Source organism: Embiotoca jacksoni, unplaced genomic scaffold (assembly GCF_022577435.1).
Source record: "Embiotoca jacksoni isolate LCO1_2020_lvr unplaced genomic scaffold, fEmbJac1.0.p SCAF_16, whole genome shotgun sequence".
In the NCBI taxonomy this organism is placed as follows: Eukaryota; Metazoa; Chordata; class Actinopteri; family Embiotocidae; genus Embiotoca; species Embiotoca jacksoni.
Window position 1 is genome coordinate 223323 of NW_027185296.1, and position 20979 is coordinate 244301.

Here is a 20979-nt window from a genome sequence, read left to right on the forward strand (position 1 = left end):
CATGTGGGAGTGTCTTCGTGTCTCAACACGGCATGCTCCAGTTGATAGACAGCTGCACTCACCTTACTACCTGGCAGGTGAGACACGGAAAAGCAGCCAGTCCTCGCAGTTCATGTGTGAATGCGGTAGCTTGTTCATCATTCTCAGGTCAGGTGGATGATCAGATGACCCCTCAATCAAGACGTGAGTTCATTATTACCTGTAAACACTTGTTTACTTTAGTCTGTACAGTTATGCAATACGATTATTAAACAGTCCTGCTAAATGCATGTAACCATTTTGTTTTGTTTTGTTTTTCAATTTCCAGTGAAAACACCTGTTACCTGTGAATGTCAAGTCACCGTCATCAGCTGAAACAGTGACAAGTTTGGACCTGAGCCTGAATCAATATTTGCTTGTACTTGTGAGCTTCATGTGTGATCTAGCAAGTGCAGGAGGAGCACGCAACCATGAATGCAAAAACACTATCACTTGTTCTCTCCGCAGGAATTTTTTGTTACCCGCACAGCTGGAAACTTTGCCTGGGAATTTCTGTCCTCAAAAATTTCAGTCATTGTTTCTGGTCGTGTGTGTAATGTGCATCCACGGCTGAGCAGGGGTGCCACAGAGGAGTGTGTTTTTTTCTTAATAATTGACAGTCAAATGAGCAGAGCAACAATCGGCATCTTTACTGTAGAATTTAATGTAATGTTGGAAGGCCTCGTCTAATCTTCCTGTTCATACATCTGATATCCAAGCAGGGTCTCGTCTGAAGAGCATCTCAGCTGGTCATTTTTAAAATGGCCACACATGAGCCACTGGGAGTGAAGCTGCTATACTGTCTGATTTTACCTCTCTTGTTGTGGAGGTGCAGCCTCCCGTAGTTTAGTTGTGACATATCCCGCAGAGGGCATGGCAGTGGTGTTACCACATGCAGACAGGCCTTTAGTATGTCAGGTATGTTGGTGAACCAGCTCCACTCAGCCCTTCTCATGATGATGGGTGTAACTCTGTTCTTTCCTTGAGAGTGGCACCATTTCATTAGACTGCCGACAATAAAAGACTGCCTGCCGCTGACAGCAAGCACTTCGTACAAGGAAATGAAAGCAGGCTGAATACAATGCAATGCAAATGATTTACTTTGAAAGTGAAGAGTGAAAGAATTAGCTCTGGATAGAGTTGTATTTTTAATAAAAGCCCATTAAAGGGACATTTGTTGCAAATTAGCTACTGGTTGCTTGAGTATTTCTTCCTTTACAGAAACAAATGTGCAACACTTCCTGCTGTTTATGTCTTTTAGCTTGAATTAATGCAGTTGATATTTGCATGCATAAACACCTTGAGGTCTGCAAATAGTAAAACAAATTTAAATGAATAAAAAAAGGCTTCTTCAAACTGGTTTCTTCTGGTGTTACTGACTTAAAATGTGTGAATACTGACCAGAATCACCTGCGTCAACAAATTTCAACAGATGAGTACCATTCGAAATGAATATGATATGAACCGGGGTGTCAGCCACAACTCTGCCACAATTGAAAATATAAGAGTCTTTTCTGACTTGTGCTCAGAATATTTTCTTTGGGCCAAAAGTTTCAGCAGGTCTGAGACTTCAGGTTGAGTTGCAGAGAAACTGTCCTGGTGGCTGTTCCTGGGTAGTTTTTGTCTTGGAAAACTTAAAACCTTTTTGTAATGTGGCATCTTTGTAAGTAAATGACATTCTGGGAATACATGGGTATAGAAATTCCTTAAAGATCCTTAAGGTGTTTTTCAGAGGTAACTTGAGGCTTGACACGTTCACAGATTTCCAGTTTACACAAATACACTGAGCAGCTCTGTGTTTCAGTGAAAATGACGTTAACAGTTTATTACATTTTGAGATGTTGTAGGTAAAAGCAACTTGTTAATTCATTTTACTTAAAAAAAACAAAAACCAACCAAAATGTTCTGTTACAGCAAGTGCCAACACATTACATGTTGAGCCATGATTGGTAGATTGCATACAAGCCCCAGAATAAAGAAAATTAAAAACCTGGTCGATGTAGTAGACAAAACTTGAATCCAAAGTAAAGTCTGATTCATAACAACCACAAATACACAATCAAAGACGCACTGAGCACATCAGTTTTGCACTTTTTTTTTCCCCCCAGCTTGTCACCACGTCCACAAGGTGGTGCTCTCAACAAATAAATTAGGCAACCCTCCTCAGTGGGTGTGCTGGCTCTGCTACAACTTTTCCCCTTTTCAGGTCCCTGAAAAAAAAAAGACAAACATATGGCACATATCCCACTCTGTCAACAGCAATTTGCACATATTATAGTTCAATAACACCTGCAGGTTTGTCCTCAGCAATACAAACATCTCACACTTGGTAAAGAAAACTGCAATTTTTCTCTTAACAGCAGGGGAGGCTGTTTTGGAAGCCGATTTATAATTTCAGCAACATTTATTACAACATCGTCACTTGGAAGCTGCACCAAATGTTCAATGACTGAATCATTTTGTGGTCCTCGAAATCATTTCAATAAACTCAAAAGCTTGAATGTGCTCTTCACTTTTCTTATTCAATATGAACAGAAAGTATCAGATCCCGGAGCAGCAAAAACACTTAAGTAGGTCCATTTGAGAGGAAATACTGATTTTTTGTTGTTGTCAGTTTTCCCTGCTGATCCTGCAACTGAATTCCCTTCATCCTGATGCACTCCTATTGTGGAAATGTTTGCCTTTTGTGCAGGCAGGAAGTGATGTCTGCCTTTTTGTTTGAGACAAAGAGAGGGAGGAGTGGAAGTGACAGCGGGAAAGCTTAGGAAATAGAAATGAATGGAACAATGTAAGGAAAGTCAACAAAATATAAAAAATAAATATAAAGCTCCCTTTCTGAACAAAGATAACAAGTAGGACACTAGATTTTTAAGAGAGGACAGAGAACCTATTTTCCACAATGACGGACATGATTTGGTAGCACAAGTAAAAAATAAAAAATAAAATAATATCTAAACACACAACGTCTGTGCCGTAAGCACAAGCATGAATTCAGGTTTGACACGGACAACCAACGTACATGTATTTCATTTTGGTACTGGTTCTCATGGGCCAGTTTTGGTTTGGAAATGACGAGCTGATATAAACTAGTGGAAGAGAAGAGATATATTGTACAGCAGGATATGAGTTAGCAGATATTTTGTTCATTCATAAAGAAGATTATTGGCTTTATGTGGCTTCAGCCCTTTCTAATAATAATAAAGAGGGAGCCAGATCATTTTATGCAGTGCTGAAATGAATGTACACAGTTGTACGCTCTCAGTAAGCATGCACATAGAAACAGCGAGTCATATACAGTCATACAACTTTCAGTTTAAGGGTGACGGGGTTTAAAAAAAGTGCCCCTCACAAGCAGAAAAAGACAAGCTACAACCAGTTAATTAATGTCCATGGATCATCACAAAGCTCCACCTCCTCTGCACTGGATCAGGGTGGTAAACATATCAAAGCCAGTACTACCAGCACCGTGATAAAAGGCTTATTTGTTGTTTTGTTTGAATGCAGCAACAGAAATGTATCCCTCTGAAGTCGTAGGCTGTGTGGCACATGGACAGGGCCTGTGGAGCCTCGTTGCACAGCAAGACAAGAGGACAGAACTGCAGCACAGGTGTACAAAGCAGCTGCCATGTTGGGATCTAAGACACTGTGGCAGCCGTGTTGGACCGGACAGGCATGTCCCATAAGGAGTCATGAGGAAATCTGACGTTGCATGGTTATATCCAGCAGAGGCCTTAAGCCCTTGTGATGGCACAGTCCACATATGGGACAAACTTCAGCACACGATGAGCACAGCAGGTGAGGAGGCAGTTCCTCTGTTTCAACAGCTAAGAATCATGGGAGTTTATGTTTGCAAGGGTCTTCTTTTGGCTAGTCTTAATGTCAAGTCAGTTAAAAGAAATAATAATATTAAACCACAATTTACAAAGAAAAAAAAGAAAAAAAAGAAAGAAGAAAAAGATGAGTGTGATTCCAGCACTCACAGACCCACTTCCTCAACTCAGGGCCAACTTTGGAGGGCATTTAAAAAAAAAAAAAAAAAAAAAAAAAAAAAAAAAATAAAAATCCCATTGCCAACTCATCAGATTGTCCCAAGGCTTTTGGTCAACAGAGTATGAATGGTTGAAAACAAAAAAGATAAATAAAAAAAGATAGGATGAAGGAAAACTGACAGCATGTCTGGACATGGGAGACAGCCTGAGTCACCGCTTGTAATAGGCACCTGGAAAGATGGAAGAGACAGAGAGATCTATCAGCAGCTTCATACATCACACTGCAATCCAAGTTGTGGTGTTGTTGCTCTGCAGCTGCCAGTCTTTATAACCTCGAGATCAGGAATTTATTTCTTTTGTCTGGTTTCTCCTCTTTTGTGCCAGTTACTGCTCTAGTTAAATGAAACATTAATTGTTTATGCATCTTTAAAACTCTTCACTTCTTGTGTTCCAGTCATCTTTTCTCATGAAATTTCTCACTTGGAGTAGCGTCGACCTGGTAAAGTGTGATGGCTATTTTTCACAATGTTTCTGACATTCTATAGACGAAAAGATTAGCTGATGTACCAGGAAAATAATAACTAGTTATATTTCCAGTTTCTAGCACATTAGAAGAATGAAGATTATTATTTGAACACCTGTATCGTAAACACTAGCTGAGATAATGTTGTTGTTTTTTTCTGGATTGACGACAATCTACTTGCAGATTTTTACCTTTAGTACATTCTAAATTAAATTTTACTTTCTATAATATGAGCAGTCAGGACAGTCGTGCTTTCTACAGTCACAGCTCTGAGAACCAAGGGAAAAGAATCACATCAAGTTATAAGAAAGTCCAACAGAAAGATAATTAGCACTAATGTTAACAAGTAATTCGTGGTTTAATGTGCAATGATGGAAGATGCATTATTGTATTTCTTAAACACTGGGTACACCCTTATTTAATTAAGACTATACTTCATTTAGGATTAAATAAATCCTGAGGTACCTTTGTAAGCAGCCTCAGGTCTGGTGGGAGCATGAGGGGCAACAGGGTGGTCTGAGTAGCCAAAACCAGGGTTCACATTCTCATAGTCATGTGGATGAGGCTGAGGAGGCCTGAGACACACGGAGGGAGAAAAACAGCATTAATAAAATGACTGAGTTTCTGCTTCTTCACTGACTGGCAATATTTGGTCAGAGGAGTCTTGTACCTGGCAGGCTTGTTGTGGTTCCTCTGCCTCTGGGGGTCATACTCGCCTCGTGTCCTTGGCCGGACGACTTCCTCTGAATTTGGCTGGAAACCAACACAAATTATGGTTCTAGTGCCACAGTGAAAATACACTTGTACATAAAATAAAATCCTAGCAAAAATAATTCACCCCAAAGTAGACATTTTAAAAATAGTTCTGGTTATGGTTAATTACCCTGTATTCTCCCTCCTGCCGCCTCCTCTCCATCGCCATCCTCTCCATGGCCAACCTCTCCCTGTCTCGTTCCTTCTCTTTCTCCCGTTCTCGATTCTTCTTGAACTCCTTTTTCTCTTGTTCCATCAGCAGCCGGGCGATTTCCTGCCCGAGCGAGACAACGGAATAATGCACACAACCACAGAAAAACCTCCACGTCCTACAAGATTTCATGTGCAGGAGAATCATGCATGTCATGTGACATAATTTCTACTCAGGCATTCAAAGAGTAATCCAAAAACAGCCAGTTCACAGGATGCATAATGCAGCATTAATTAACTATAATAACACTTCCAACACTGGATTATTTCTTACGTAATGTCTGGTTTCCACATGGCTTTATATACTCCGGGTTAGACGTCAATAAAACTGACTCGATAGGCTTAACTCAGGAAATGAAAGAATCTAAAAAAAAAAAAGGGGGACAGACAGCAGAAGAAAAGTTTCCAGACGTGCCCACTCACCTCATCTTGCGCCACTTGGGCTGCACGCACATGCATCTTGCTTGCCTGAAACCAGAAAACACTCAGAAGGTCATATTTTCCACAGAGTGGAACACATTGTTCCAACATTATATAACATAAGAAATGACAGACATGGACGAGTTTCAGCGAGTAGTTTGTTTTTAACACTGACGCTTCAAGACATTCACAGCACAGACGACACACAGAGTACCGTACTTTGTCGCATTGGACTGTCCTACAGTCCACATGTCAAAGTTGCTGCACTGTTTCTTTAAGCATCAGAATGAGACTTCACACATCATTTTAACTGTCAGCTGAAACTTTTACATTTTTGATTAAACAAAGGTTTTTACTTTATTTCACAAAATTCTATGAAGACCTGCATAACACCAACTAGACCAAGATAAACGACATGAAGAACTGTATTAGTTGCACTGGGCCTTTTATGTTAATATCATTCGGCTGACTTCACGTTCAAGCACGAGTTATTATTTTAAGTCTTCACTTTGAACATACACAGTAGGAAATTTTGCAGTCTGTCCACTTTATTGTTGCACATAAACCTGTTCACCTTTTGTGTGCACAAATACACAAATTATAATTCTCTTCTGGTTTTTATTCCTCACCTTGACTTCCTCCTCTTGCAGTTTCCTGGCCACCGCCATGTCCTTCAGCTCCTGCTCACGAAGATCAAGCTTCGTCAACCCCTTGGTGGCTTCGCTCAGTCCAAACTCTTTCTCTGATACAACTGCTCCACTCACTCGGTGCACGATACGACCTGCAGATGCCACCGCATTATATGAGTAATAGATCAGTGTTTCAACCAGCGATTATCTTGACTAAAAGAATAGATCATTACACAATCATTTTTTTGGTTTCAACAATGTCTTCAAATTGCTTGATTGGTCCGATCAACAGTTGAACAAAAAAAAATATATATATATTAGGAAAAATTGTTTTTGAAATGGTTAGCTTTTTTCTGGATAAATGACAAAATGATTATTAAAATAATTGTATGTCAACTGACTGATTGATTGATTGATTAATTGATACCTCCCTCACTTCTACAATACATTGAACTGTATTGAAGCCATGAGGCACCTGAAAGGGCTGCAGTGCATGTTCACTGGTGTTTATCATTGCGTTTTGTTTGATGGCTCTGACAGATCTGGGATGAAACGAGAGACGAGTGGCGTCAGCATGAATTTAAGGGAGTTGAGGTGCTTCTACAGTTGATAAGATAACGCAACCAGTTCACCAGCTCTGAAACCCTTTGTGAATGCCAACTTTTAGCTCATCAAAATCCACACAGCTATTCTACTGGAAAACCACAGCACACATTTCAGCCTCGGCACACAGCGATCATTCCCCTACGCAGTGTAACAACCCAGGTAACAATGCAAGAATGAGCAGATCACACAGCAAAAACAGCAACACAGCCGGTCATTTAAACCCATCATGATCTAAATCACATCAGCTGCCGGTGTGAAATCATTGCCATCCACATGAAAACAGAGATAATCAATGTCTCCATTAGTGATTACCGTGTTAGATCAACCCACCACCTGAGATTGGCACAAGCAAGCAACTCCAACAAACCACACAAACACCCCCAGAGCCCATGGGAGGCGGAGGGGGGGGGGGGGCGCCTCAGGGTGGTACCTGTCTCTCCGATGGGGTGACTATGACTGCGTTCCCTGCTGCCACCCTCCCCCTGTCGAGGGTCCCAGAACTCCCAGTTGTCCCCTTTCCCTTCGCCGTCAACCAGCTCTCTGGGGCTGGAGTGGATGCGCTGCCGGCCCTTTGCCTTCCTCTCCCTCTCACCATCATCCTCTTCCTCCTCCCAGGAAGCCTTGCTCTCCCTCGGCCAGTCCCTGCTGTGTCCTGGCTCTAAAAAGTCCTCTTCAAGACCCCTGTCCCTGCTCCTGGTTCTCGCCCGTTGTTTACCCTCGTCTTTTTGTTTGTGTTTATCTCTCGCTCTCTGTCTGTCCCAACTCTGTCCCCGATCTCTGGATCTCTCCCCGTCTCTTCCTCCTGCTTTAGCCCGCCTGAGCTCCTGCTCCTTGTCTCTCCTGTGGTCCTTACCCATATACTTCTCCCCTTCCCGGTCTCTGCCCCGATCTCTGTCACGCTGCCTGTCCCTCTCTCTGTCCCAGGCCTGGTCTCTTTCTATGGGGAAATGTGGTGGAGGTGGTTTAGCTGGTCTCTCCTTCTTCCTCACCACTCGCTCTGTCTCCTCCCCCCCTGGGCCTCTGCCAGTCTGTGTGGGCTCATAATCTGGATACCTGTCCCCGTGTTTGCCTCTGGAGGGCAGGAGGTGCTCTGGGTACGAATCTGCATGCCTGCTACGCCCTCCTTCTGCCGCTATGTAGTGCTCTGGGTATCTGGAGCGGCCGTTGGGTGCCGCAGAGTCAAGTCTTGGGTACCTGCTCCCTTTGGGCTCTGTTGAGCTATAATCTGGAGAGTGATCACGATGTGAGCTAACTGGAGCATATGCATCGTATCGGCCGGGGGTAGTTGATCTGTGATGGGTGTGTTTGTCCAAGTCAAGGGGTCTTCTTACAGCTGAGCGGGGGCAGAGTGGACGGAATGATGATGGTTGATGAGAACATGGAAATGTGAAAAACAACAACAGACAGGGATGATGTAAGCTAAAATGGTTAGTGAGCCCTGAGTTAGACACAGCACCTGTGAGGAGAGTCATGTTACAAGCTATATATGTAAAGTTTAGGTAGTTTAGGTATTAGATGCACCCAACATATCCAGAGAATAAAATAAGGTTAAGGCAGCAAGTGTTTTCAGCTTCACTAAAAGATGTAATATTAGTCCTGTGGGATAGAAAAGCACTTTTGATGTGACATAATGAACAGCTAATATGTGCCGAAATAACTGGAATAGTGTAGTGCATGATGGACACAATTGAAAACTAATAAGTGGCACACATGATGTCAACAGAGCAAACCTATGACCAGAGCATGACTGACTTAAAGAACAACATGTTCACCTCTAAGAAAACCAGTCTGCTGAGACGTGACGTGTGACTGTCAAACCTTTGAATGAAAACAAATGGGTGGAAAAGCACACTGAGGAAGCACAAAGCAGAGGCCAGTCCTCGCGGCGCTGCGAGTCACTTCAGTGGAATTCCAATTATTTAAGCAGCTGCTTAACATCTAATCGACCTCGTCGTTCAAACTTTAGAAAAAGGAGATTGGTACAAAGACAGCATAATGTGTGCCTGTACCTGCTCAGAGGGATTGGGCTTGTTTAAGTGTCTGCTCCCTTTTGTCCTTCCTTACTTTTAAAAACACTTTCCCTTCCATTTTTTTCCCCATTCGTGCATCTGTGCAGACAGGTTCTGCTCCCACGCTGATTTGTGTGCAACTCTGATCCACTGGATTAAGACAAAACAGTGAGCAGCCCCTCATTTCCTGTGAGGAAGCAGCTAATTACATGGCCTGATGGAAAAGCTACAGTACATGTTATCTCAGAAACGTGAATGTGTACGTGCACACATGGAAGACACAAAAACAAGTGGAATGAAGATCTGAGATGCAACGCTGCAATTAAAAAGAACCCTTTACACACACAACAGACAAATCTTAAAAGTCTTAAACATCTTTGTGCTCAGTGCTCGGTCTTGTAACCTTGTTTTTTGTAAGCTTGGTGTGACATCGTTCTCTTCCAGTGCTGGATGTAGCGCGGACAGAAGAGCCCGATCTTTATTCTACCGTGAGCACACTCACGCTTCAGTTGTATGCATACACACACTCAGCAGGGAGACTATAGGTGAGCGGTGACGCAACTCGGGGGAAGCACTGCAAACGTAGTGGTGCTGGTAGTGGCACAAATATTCTAGTCAGATGGAGAGCAAGTATGTAGCTTCATCACGACCACCTGCTACAAAAAAATTAAGCACCAGACACAACAGAAGCGGTACACTGACAGCTGGAGACACTTGCCCCTTCCCGTTTATATCAACAACGAGGCAAGTGTCTGTGTCTACGCAAAGTTGTCCACACTTCAAATCCCGCCTCTGAAACTATTTACAAGTAGAACAAGCTTTCAGTTCATGCGTCACCACTGTCAGCATACCTGTAAGCATAACGTAAAGATCAGTAGTACAGCAACCTGGGAGTTTAAGTACACTGATTGTTTCTCTGCCTGAGTGACATGAGTCTGGTGATTTGTGGTGTGTCAGCTTCTAAAGGAAACAAAGAAAATAAAAAAATACAACAAGCCTAAAGGGTTCAAGCAGGAAAACTAGAAGTTAATCTGTCAGTTTTGAGTCGGCAGGCTGTGACAGCTGCAGAGAAGAAATCTGAGTTTGTGCAAGTCAGGAGGGAATGTGATACATACCTCCCTCCTACACTTTAAGTCACATCTGTGGTTCAAGAACTACACTCTCAAATGTCTGCTCCATTTCAGCAGCAGCAAAACCTCACATGATGACAAACTGACATGTTCTATAAAAGGACCTGCTTTAAACCAGCATTTCTCAACATGGAGACCATAAAGGATCGACCCTGATGTTGAGGGAATCCCCTTCATAGACTGCGTGACACAGGGCAACAGTTTACAAAGAAATCAGAGAAATGTGGGCGATTAAAATGAACCAATATTTCTCCTGCAAATGAACAAGCCTCCAGCGCGATGAATCCTGCAGTGTTGGGATATGGACACAAAAAGGCTTGAAACAGATTGTTACAGAATATATGATACTGAGATGCGCGCAAATATGTTAAAGAGGCAACACATAAATAAAAAGAAAATATGTCACTGCCACCATATTTGTTTTAGGTGATTATGTAACATCGCCTAAATGTTTCTCTTAAGGTATTTATCAACAACTAACTAGAGATATATTCAATATCGGAGGTCAAATCTGATCTCAAAGCACATTTAAACTGTTTTAAACTGGAGCACTGTTAAAAACATTTACAGCAGCGGTTGATCTTGAATGGGAACAAAATGACAAATCATTTCTCTGCAGGAACATGTAAGCCTTCCGTCAAGGTTAATTATGTGCGTAAACATTTTTTCCTAAATCTTCGCCTCAAGTCAGCTCTGTAGAGTATCAAAAGCACGCCCTCAACACATTCAGAGCAAATACAAATTAAAAATAAATAAATAAACAAACAATCCACGAAAATACCTGTCCTCTCCCATGTCGTTATACCGGCAACAAAGGCGTATGCAGAGGAGATACAGACATAAAGCGAGACAGAAACCGCCACATGTGAACATGAGCCAGTGGTGCTCTTCCCACCTCCATGATCTTCAAAGTACTCCTCCTCAAATTTGGACTCCAGCTGCTTCTGTCTCCTCTTCTCTTCTTTCATCTCCTTCTCCTGCAGCTTACGAGCGATGGCCTACAAAACAAACAAACAAACAAACAAACAAACAAACAAGGCCACAGTAAACATGCTGTCCCACACGAACCAAAAAGCCTCCGTTTGGGCCAATCTGGAACAAATATGTCATATATTTGTGACAGATTTATTCCTTGATGTTTTAGAAAAACCTGACAAGCAAGCGTTGCAGTTCCCTACTCAGGCCACCCAGTGTGTTTTTCACAGAACTATGGAGTACTGAGACCCATCACTCCACCAAGTTAGAGGCAAGAAATAAATCAGCAGCATCTGACATAGTTTGAGAGACAATATTTGTAATACCAGAAAAGTCAAACTATAACAGCAATGGATGGACAGAAGCTCTGATTTTTTTATTTTTTTTTGGGGGGGGAACAGACGCTTATCTCTGACCTGTCCCGTTTATCAGGCTAAGTCACTGAGGTCATTGATGCACTACAACAATCAGGAAGTGCTAACGGGGAGATGATTCAAGTGCATTGACCCACCAATTACAGGACATTGATACTTGAAGTCAAGTCATTTATAAGTAGCTGTAACCAACATCCCTGAATGGAGCAGAAATGTGTGCGTTTCTTACTGCGTCTTTCTCTTCCTGCTGTCGCTGTTGTTCTGCCTGTCGGACCAGTTCTTCCTGAATCTCCTGGGCGATTTCATTATCCTGCCGCTCACTGAGGTCCCCAGGAGTTCAAGAGCATTAATATGTAGATAAGGAGGGGTTGGACAACATTACAACATTAATAACAGATACTTAAGGAAGGGATCTGGATAATAACAATGTCCAAGATTGTTATATTGATTTGAAATCCTGATCTGAATTTTTTTTTTTTACAAAAAAACATTTCACATGCAGTTATTCTTCATATTTGTTACACATGTTGTTGAATATGTTCTAAGCACTTTCAGCTGATGCTCCTGTTGCTATTGTGATGTTATGTCACATTATTTTAGCACATTTCAAACTCTTATGTTGAAATAGTATTTGTCAGACCAGACTGACCCTTTTAAAAGGTTATAAAAATACACTTCAACAGTGCTACAATTGTACAGTTACTAGCCACTTTATGATGTCGATAACAATTAAATAAATGTTTAAGTAATCCTGTTATGTAAGGAAAGTGAACACAGCAGGAGCCCGGCTTTGAAGTTAGCATATTGTGAGAGATAGCGGCTGTGCTTCAAGCAGGAGCAGGAATATCCCCGCCTGTCGTGATGTTGATCTCAATATCTCGCCTTGGCTCACTCTCTTCTTTGACAACAACACCATCTGCCTGGAGGGCTGGTGTGCAGAGATACACGAGTGCGATGCTTAGCTGACAGCCGGAGAACAGCAGCAGCTTATCTACCGTGTTCTGTTCCTGTATTTGACCTGAGCGGCAACAGCTCAGGTGAACTTGAGCTGGGAAAAGTAAACAAAGTTTAGTACCTCACTATGCCTTCAACAGTATTTACTGAGAAGCAAGGGATGCTGTATTCCCCCTGTGTGTGTATGTGTACATGAAGTGGCCCTGGCAGGGCCCTGGATGGCAGTGTGAGCTCCCAGCAAGAGGTGCAGCCCTGGCCTGCCTGCCTTGATGGTGGAGCATCTGGCCTCTCCCCAGGGGTGCAATCCTACTACTCGAGCGCTCCGTGGCTGTGTGTGTTTGTGTGTTTGAAACCGTGACCTCGCTGAGCTGTGAGTCAGCAATTTAATGTTGATGAACAAGCTGCAGAGCAGCTAGAAGGACTCCACGTGACTTTATGCGTGCTTCTGTTGCAGCTCTCGGTCTGGACTGAGACAGAGGCAGCAGGACACTTTGCTATGTTTAGGAGCCGTCGCAGAGGCTGGATTTATGTTTCCGCATCAGGCCATTGTGGTTAGTACGCGTGGATGCTGCATAGCTTTGGACATGCAGCTGGAGCAAATCCAAACCCCTTCACTCACTTTGTATATGTGCATCTATAGATAGAATATAACAATATGCATGTTGTGATCAAATAAAGCCTTTACCAGCTCATACTGTATATTCTCTGCACAACTGTAGTTGCTCTTTATGACAAAGTGAGTGGAGCAAAGTTAAGTCAGTTATATATTTTGTGTAACGGCCATTTCAAAACCTTCATATCATCAGCAAAAATTAAAGAACCCGAACACACTTACTTCTAGTAATGAAACTAAGAAATGACCTACTAATTTACAACAATAAAAGGGTTAAACCTACACTGAGCGATGAATCAGTAGGAGTAAACTACAGGCAGAGGGCTGGATCACCTCACTGCTGAAGCAGAAATCTGTCTTCGGTCCAGGGTTTGAGAGTAATTACACTAATCCCAAACAGATGCCATCATCAAAGCAACAAATACTGTACACGGTAATTATTGAAGGGGATTCTGATGACTTTTAGACCTCTTTTTTGGCAACAGGCATTTCATTTCACAAATTAGAAGAAACTTAACCAATACAGATTCAATATTCTGCACTATGAAAGAAGCGCAATGAAGTAGTTCAGTCAATAACGTTAATGATTTAATTATTTCTTTAAATTATTAGTCAGCCATGTCTACAGTAAATCTTGCTCCTCCTACATCGATGTATCTTGTGTGTGGGGTGTGAGTGTGTTGGTATATTAAAAGACACCCACATGTCAACGTGTTGTTTCTGGCACTGGATCTTGGCCCTCTCATCCTCCTCCTCTTGCAGCTTTTTGGCGACCTGAAGGTCCTTCTGCACCAGACGGCTCTTATGGACGTTGGACGCTAAGTGGCTCTCAACTGTAGATACAAACACACACACAAGCACTGCTCTTAAAACTGTGTAGGTACAAACCGAGTAGGTCAGCTGGCTGGACTGCACCATTGATGAGGAATAAGATAAAATGATGAAGAGCAGGGTACTCTCTGCTTTTTGGATGTTTTCCTCTCTGAGGAGCAGAAATGTTGTTTAGATGGTCTGCAGAGGACAAGATAAACGTTGAGGACACAGACGTTTCAGTCTCTGGTAATGAACAGAGCTCTCTTAGTCACTGAGAAATGAGTGTTCGCAGCTGAGGCGTCGTTCCAAGGTTGTGTGTCGGCACGTTGTGGGCCATAACAGATGATAAATCCTGCTTGCTGACGCACTTCCAGCACTTTGCAAGCATTGAGCGCATCACTCACTCGCTCAGCTCTGTTTCACCTGGCTATTGATCTGTTCCCTGCTCTCATGTGAAAAGGACTAAATTACATTTGGCAATTTAGTTGAGAAACTCCATAAAGTTTCTGCTTCTGACTGCTGCGCCAGCTTGTTAAAAAGTCAAGAGCTTGGAATTGATTTTTTGGGATGACGCTATGATCAACTGTTTATGACACCTCGCAAAAAATATTTGAAGGCATGACTTATGTCAAAACCCAAGATAAGGCTATCATTTATCCACTGCCATGTTTTTCCAACAGGAAAGTGTATTCCTCTTTAAAAGTAAAAGAAAAAACATGACCAAACACTCGGACATTCGTTGATTCAATAAATTCACCCTTGACAAGGTCTCACGTCATTCAGGAAAAGGGGGAGTTAGGGTGAGGAAGCCAAACTATCTGAGCCTCAGACATATCAGTGGAGAGCTCTACTCAAATGGAGAAAACACATTCCAGAAACAAAAGACACCAAGTGCTGACACAGCCAGAAAGAAATGTTTTCCATGTAACATTTGGATGCTTCAGTGTTTTGCAGGCTCAAGAATTTGAATGAAAATAAAAGCCAGCTGTTACTCCACATCAACTTGAAATGAACGTGGTAAAAGGCCCCTTTTGGGATGGCCATCTGTTGGTGCGATGCAGGAAAACAAAAAGGGGACACTGCACATTTAGAGCACCATCAAGATCCATCAGCCAGCATTCTCCACGGTGACCTCCAGGGTCAAAGGTGAAACGAACATTTTTACAGCACAAACCAGATCAGTTATTGTGGCAGCAAAGGAGCAAAGGGAAATGAGCCTTGGTTATAGATCACAAAGGGTTAGTGACAACACAAGGGCAGGCCTAGCAAAACCAAATTAACTACAGCTAATCTGCACCTAGGGTATGGCTGGGTGACGTCCGGCTTTTGTTCTTGCAGATCTTGTCGCACACTTTACCCTTTTATTAAACAAAATAGTGTCCAGTGCAGTGAAGTAACATTGGTAATGTTTCCACTATAATCCCTCTGAACCAAAAGCTTTTCAAAGAAACCGGAACAGTAACCGACTGATTTTCTGCACAGCAGCCTCTTTCTTTTGATTTCGGTCATTTCCTTCTGAATGAGTGCAGACAAAGAATGAGAAGGTGTAGTAGTTGTTAGTCATCGGCAGATATTCGTTTTTTGGACGATGAAAGGAAGGCCTCGTTATGTCTGGGTCAGTGTTTTTCCACAGACTCTTGGCAGAAAATGTCCTTTCAACCTAACTCAGCAGGAGACAACTGAACCTGCCTCTGATGAGATGGAAAAAAGATTTAAAGCAATAATCATCGTTATGAGATTTCAACATTTTGTCTTAATGCAATTGCTGTAAAAAAAAACTCCCACAGGGGAACACACCCTCTATAGTGAGTCTCCAAAGGGCCTTTTTAAATCATGTGAAAAAGATGCAGCCAATTACTCACAGATGATCTCACATGAAAAAAAAGCAGCTAATGTGACAGGGCAGGTAGAGACAAACACAAAGCTAACCAAAAAATGTACACATCTAAAGATGCGCAAACACGCGCACACAAAGTTAGAGACAACCGTGTGTCTCACAGTGTGCTACAGCTGCACCACCCAAACATTTTTATGTGATCCAGATAAATCTCATGCAGCAGTCCACTGTAGTCTCCCACTGCCCTGCCCTCACACAGTACTGTTGTGGCATCCTGCGCCATTCACTCAGTTAATTGTGTGGCTGAAGCAGGGTTTACACAGGCTTAATCAGGCTGCAGCCACCGACGCTGCAGTTTATCTTTAAACTTGACACATTTTCCAAAAGGCCACGGTGGAGCATTGTGAGCTGCATTAATGTTGCACTCTGAAAACATCTTTCACAGCTTCCTTCTTTTGCACAGTAAGCATTAAGTGTTCCAGGAATGTAGCATGCCTGCTTGACAAGAACAATGACGCAACGGGTCTAATGCAGAAAAAATTACAACAGTAAAAATATTTAGACAGATTGTGGAGATAAAGGGAACAGACCCATCTGTATGAACTCGGATTCTTTTTCCCACTAAGGGCAGCTCAGTCTGACTCTCGTGCCACTGGCCGACCATTTAACTTGTTTTTTCTTCTGCCCTTTTCATTTCCCCAAATGCAAATGTTTCACCAAAACAAGTTTCCCCCTGACAGAAAGTGCACTGTTGCTGATTCCTCCCAAGATAATTGTGATTGGTTTGAAGAAATACAAACAATCCAAAGCGGGTTTTCCCCCCCATATAGCAGACTGATATGTGGGTGCAGCCAGAGCATTCAGCTTTTATCTGACTGAAAGCTGACCACAGGTCAGGCTGAAAAGCAAACATTACTGGTTTAAAGTAAATAGGAGTTACTCATCCTTTAATGTGAAATTATGGGGATTAGGAGGAAGAAATAACACACAGCTAAACTGTAGTCTCTTACTTTCTTGTTCCTGGAGGTTGTAGGCCAGGCAGCTGTCCTCTCGCACAGCAAAGTCCCGGCAAACTGGAAAGAGACAAAAAAACAGAGAGCGGCTTGAATTGAAAATGAGTACTAAGAAAATCTTAATAAAAAGGTAAAATTCAAAATGAGCTTCAATTGGATGCTTATTCACTGAAACCCTGAGCTAAGTAACTATTACAAGTCAAATTTAAGCCAGATGAAATGTCTAATCCTCACATATTTAACAACCAGCCCGCCTTCCTACGCAGTCTCCAGCAGTAAAATCCTTGATGAATAAAACACTGCAACAGATTATTCTTATAAAGATGAATACTATTCTCAGTTTACAATGTGATGTATGGATTCACCTTGAGCTCGAAGAAAAAAAACTGAAGCAAAATCAAAAGATGTGATCTAATCATTGCATTTGTCTGTACTTTTCACGGTGTCTCAACTAGGCCAAACAGCGTTTCTCAATCTCATAAAGACTTCGGCCATCTATCATGGGTTAGGTTATTTTTGTCGGCATGACAGTGAAACTGTGAATGGGAAACCACCATTTGTCCTCAGATTAAAAAAAAGCCCCAGTAAATGAGTGACTAAAGATGTTGTAGAATTTGTGTTATTTCTTTAAATGTTATTCAGAAGTGAGAAGGTACCACAGATGTGAGAAATAGTCTTTTTACTGACAAGCTTTTGCTTTAAATCTCTGAACTTGCTGACAAAATGCAAGAAAGTAAAGCTCTCCTTATGCAAACACAATGTGTTTCCATCACCATAGTACAGACAGAAAATGTGTTCATGTATATTCTAATCATGTATCTTAAATGTTGATGTAATAAAATAAAAGGTTAATCAGCCACAAAAAAATGAATGCCTAACGAAAATACTACTAATTAGGCATCAGATCTAAAAATCCTCTGAACCAACATTATCTATTACTGACTCACATCAACAGCAGCTGAGTTTTTATGACAGAGACCTGATTATTTTTTGGCCAAAGCTCAAGGACTAAAGCTCCATCATTCTAGCTACAGTCAGGATCTCAACAATTTGTATAAAAATGTGATCATTTTTGAGGGGAAAATCAATATTCTACTTCTCATTTTGCTTCTTAAACAGACATCCTCATAGCAAATCTAAACCACAGCAGTCTTTCCATTTCTGGTTTCAATATTACTTGTGCTCTAAAAATGCTATGAACTTTCATCTGGAAAACAATTGTGCTGATTGTTGTAGGAGGAGAGCCAAAACCATCACCACATATCCAACTGAACTCCAACATGCGGCAGAAAAGCTTTTCTCCCTTTGAATATTTGGGATCTACCAGTCTTCAAACGCAGAGTTTCCTGTTTAGGAGAGCTAAGGGGACCTTTCTCACAACCTCAGCTAATTATGGATGTGGACTTACAGAACATAGATGGACTACCACCCTGATTTACAGCAATACTGTAGAAATTCTGCAGTAGGACTTTTTTCATCTTGTATAAAGATCACAGCCTCAAATATAAGCCATGATTTCATCGCACAGGAAGTCAAATACAAAAATAAGCCATGATTTAATCACACAGGAAGTCAAATACCGCTGACAGTAGATGTCTCAAGACTTAAAAAAAAAAAAAAAAAAAAAAAAAAAATGAATAACAAGCTATCCCTGTTTCATGACATATGACATGAAATTTATTCAGACATGTCAATCCTAATCTTGTATTTAGAGCTCTCCACCTCCCAGCTTTCATTACATGCACTGAGTTACCGCACACTGCCAAGCTTACAGCTCATCATCTACTCTCACAAAGATTACTTCATCCACATAAGAAACTAATAACCAGTAACTGACACATTCAGCGGGCATTAGAGAAAGCTGTGAGGAAATTATTTGCTCGTATTAATGCCAAGCGCAAACGCACTGCTGATAGGTCCAGATGATCTGGTTGTAGTAGATGGCAGATGACTGGGTGAGGGGCCGGGACATATAGATGCTGAGAAGAGGAGGGCGAGACCTCCACAAAGCCCTGCACTGACCCAGGCCAGTTCAGGATCTAATTAAACATGAGAGCATTTTCCAACCACATGCTTTAATCTTCTTACCCAAGAAAACCTGAGATTAATTGTGGCTGGTGAAGCTTTCCGCATCACTAGTTTTAAGTCGTCAAACTATTAGGGTTGGTGCGACAGTTGCTGTTTAGGGTTGTAAATAGCAACAATTTGCAAGATGCAGATTTACACCAAGCAACAAGTGACAGAAGGATTACAGCCGCAAGCCATTTTCTCACACCGACATTCAGTCACTTGGGAGGAGAAAAAAAGGCCTAACGTGAAAGCACCGCACACAATGTCAACAACAGGCCAGTTTTTGGTGTTTTATATGCGGTGGGATAAGCAAAATAAAAGTTGTGGGTTAAAGGGCAGTAAAACTGGACCGCTCACAATATTTACGATTTTTTTTTTAACTTGTCAGGGATGAGGCTTAAACTTTCCCAGCAGCACTCTCAGTCTCTCCCTCTGCAGACGAGACAAGCAGTGGAAATGCAGGTTTCTTCTCTCTCTGACCAGAATAACAAGCATCCTGCTGAGCAGCTGCTCCCCACTAACAGGACGGGGTCCTTCCCACCAGCACAGCATCCCAACCATAATCTGCTTCAGTGTAAAACCTCTGCTCCTTCGCAAACATCAGAGACAGCAGCAGGCGAAGTTTTGAATGTTTGTAAAAAAATTTTTTTAAAGAAAAGTTATGCGACAGGCGGCTGGTCTTTTATGATTATGTTTCAGAGCAGGAACAGATTTCCAAGTCTCACAGGATTACGACAAATACGACATGAAAAACTAACCTTGTCTTCAGAGCTCTGGCCCGAAAAACACACACACACACACACACACACACACACACACACACATTAAAACAGGTAAACACATCCATGTGATCAACGCCAGAAGTCACCTGACTCCCGAAACACTGCTTCTTCTAATGCTGGTGCCAGATTAAAACGGAGCATATTTCCCCACAAAACCATTTCACAGTAACTTAATTCAAACACTAACAGGAAAGAGGGACACGATCGTGTCAGCACACATAATACGCACACGTTCATATTTCCTTGACGGAAAACAAAGATTTTTTTTGGGGGGGGGGGCTGGGACACTAAATCAGGCGCGACACCTTGCAGCCTGGCTGAGAAGTGTAAATCGCTCCCCGACTCCAGCCTTTTAGGTCGAGTAATGGCAGCATCCACTAGCAGGCTGCGCTAAAGCCATCACAGCCGTAACGAGGGAGAGCGAACAGAAAACACCTGTGTTAGCTTTAGCCTCGCTACCGTCAACCTTTACCGGAGAAGCTCGCTTTCACATTTAGCCGGCAAAATATGTTTATGGACGTTACCCTCTTTCACTCCAGGTAGTTTTTTCTGGTCGATGCTAACGTTACATTCAGCCATGTTGTCACCGATAATAAGTCAACAACAACAACAACAAAATAAAAAAAAAGAAAAAAAGAAAAAAAAAAAAGAAGCCGTTGACGTTGAATTACACTTCCGCGTTTCTTCCGAAGGTTAACGGATGTCTGATTGATCGCCTTCACTCATAAACCCGATTGATGGTTCAGGTGCTGGACGGCCCTTTTGATTAGTTTCGGTCGCCACCCTCTCTCGATACGTCGCTGCTGTAATTGCCTGACTTGCTGAAGCTTAGCGTGTCAGATTTTCTACGAGCGTCCCTCCCTCCCTCCCCGGACCTTCCTACAGTCAGAGGCCGCAAACACAAACACACACACACTTCCGGTCTACGAATGTCAAAATAAAAGACTTATATAAAATATATTATTGTAAAGTTAATGACAAACCGAACCAAAGAACATGGCAAATTGCATTATATGGCTTACATATATGTTTGTTTTTTTTCTCCCTGTGTGAGATAAGTTGGCTATAACGTAAAGTATAAGCTTGGACTATTGCACTTTTATTATCCAATCCACTACTGTCCACTATTACAGCTAACTTTAAAATCATAAACTGTGAAATAATCCAATAACTAATTAATGTCAGGAAACTAGTACATGAAATTCGACCAAACTACTGAAACTCTGAAAGCAAGACGGAAACTGCCTGAAAGTTATCGCCA

The 20979-nt window shown here is 42.0% G+C and overlaps 1 protein-coding gene across 2 annotated transcripts; it reads right to left on the reverse strand.

Annotated features, from left to right (window-relative positions):
* Nucleotides 1-1812: 1812 nt before the first annotated feature.
* Nucleotides 1813-20566, reverse strand: ccdc50a (coiled-coil domain containing 50a). Of its 2 annotated transcripts, XM_069150008.1 has the most exons (12): nt 20243-20566; nt 16864-16926; nt 13907-14036; nt 11866-11956; nt 11183-11285; nt 7579-8481; nt 6543-6694; nt 5917-5961; nt 5414-5557; nt 5201-5283; nt 4996-5105; nt 1813-4237 (listed from the first exon to the last, which is right to left on the reverse strand). In XM_069150008.1, the coding sequence occupies exons 1-12, from the start codon at nt 20295-20297 to the stop codon at nt 4218-4220; spliced, it is 1899 nt and encodes a 632-aa protein (XP_069006109.1). In that variant the 5' UTR covers nt 20298-20566; the 3' UTR covers nt 1813-4217. The 2 variants fall into 2 exon arrangements, with proteins under 2 accessions (XP_069006109.1, XP_069006110.1); XM_069150009.1 differs by lacking the exon at nt 7579-8481 and having other exon boundaries at nt 20243-20563.
* Nucleotides 20567-20979: the final 413 nt, after the last annotated feature.

Bases quoted from the DNA above. Each gene is read 5' to 3' on its own strand.
- ccdc50a (XM_069150008.1), bottom strand. From the start codon at position 20,297: ATGGCTGAATGTAACGTTAGCATCGACCAGAAAAAACTACCTGGAGTG. The intron at 14,037-16,863 runs GTAAGAGACTAC...TTGTATCTACAG, and splicing joins CAACCTCCAGGAACAAGAAA to TTGAGAGCCACTTAGCGTCC. The intron at 5,106-5,200 runs GTACAAGACTCC...CGTGTGTCTCAG, and splicing joins AACCACAACAAGCCTGCCAG to GCCTCCTCAGCCTCATCCAC.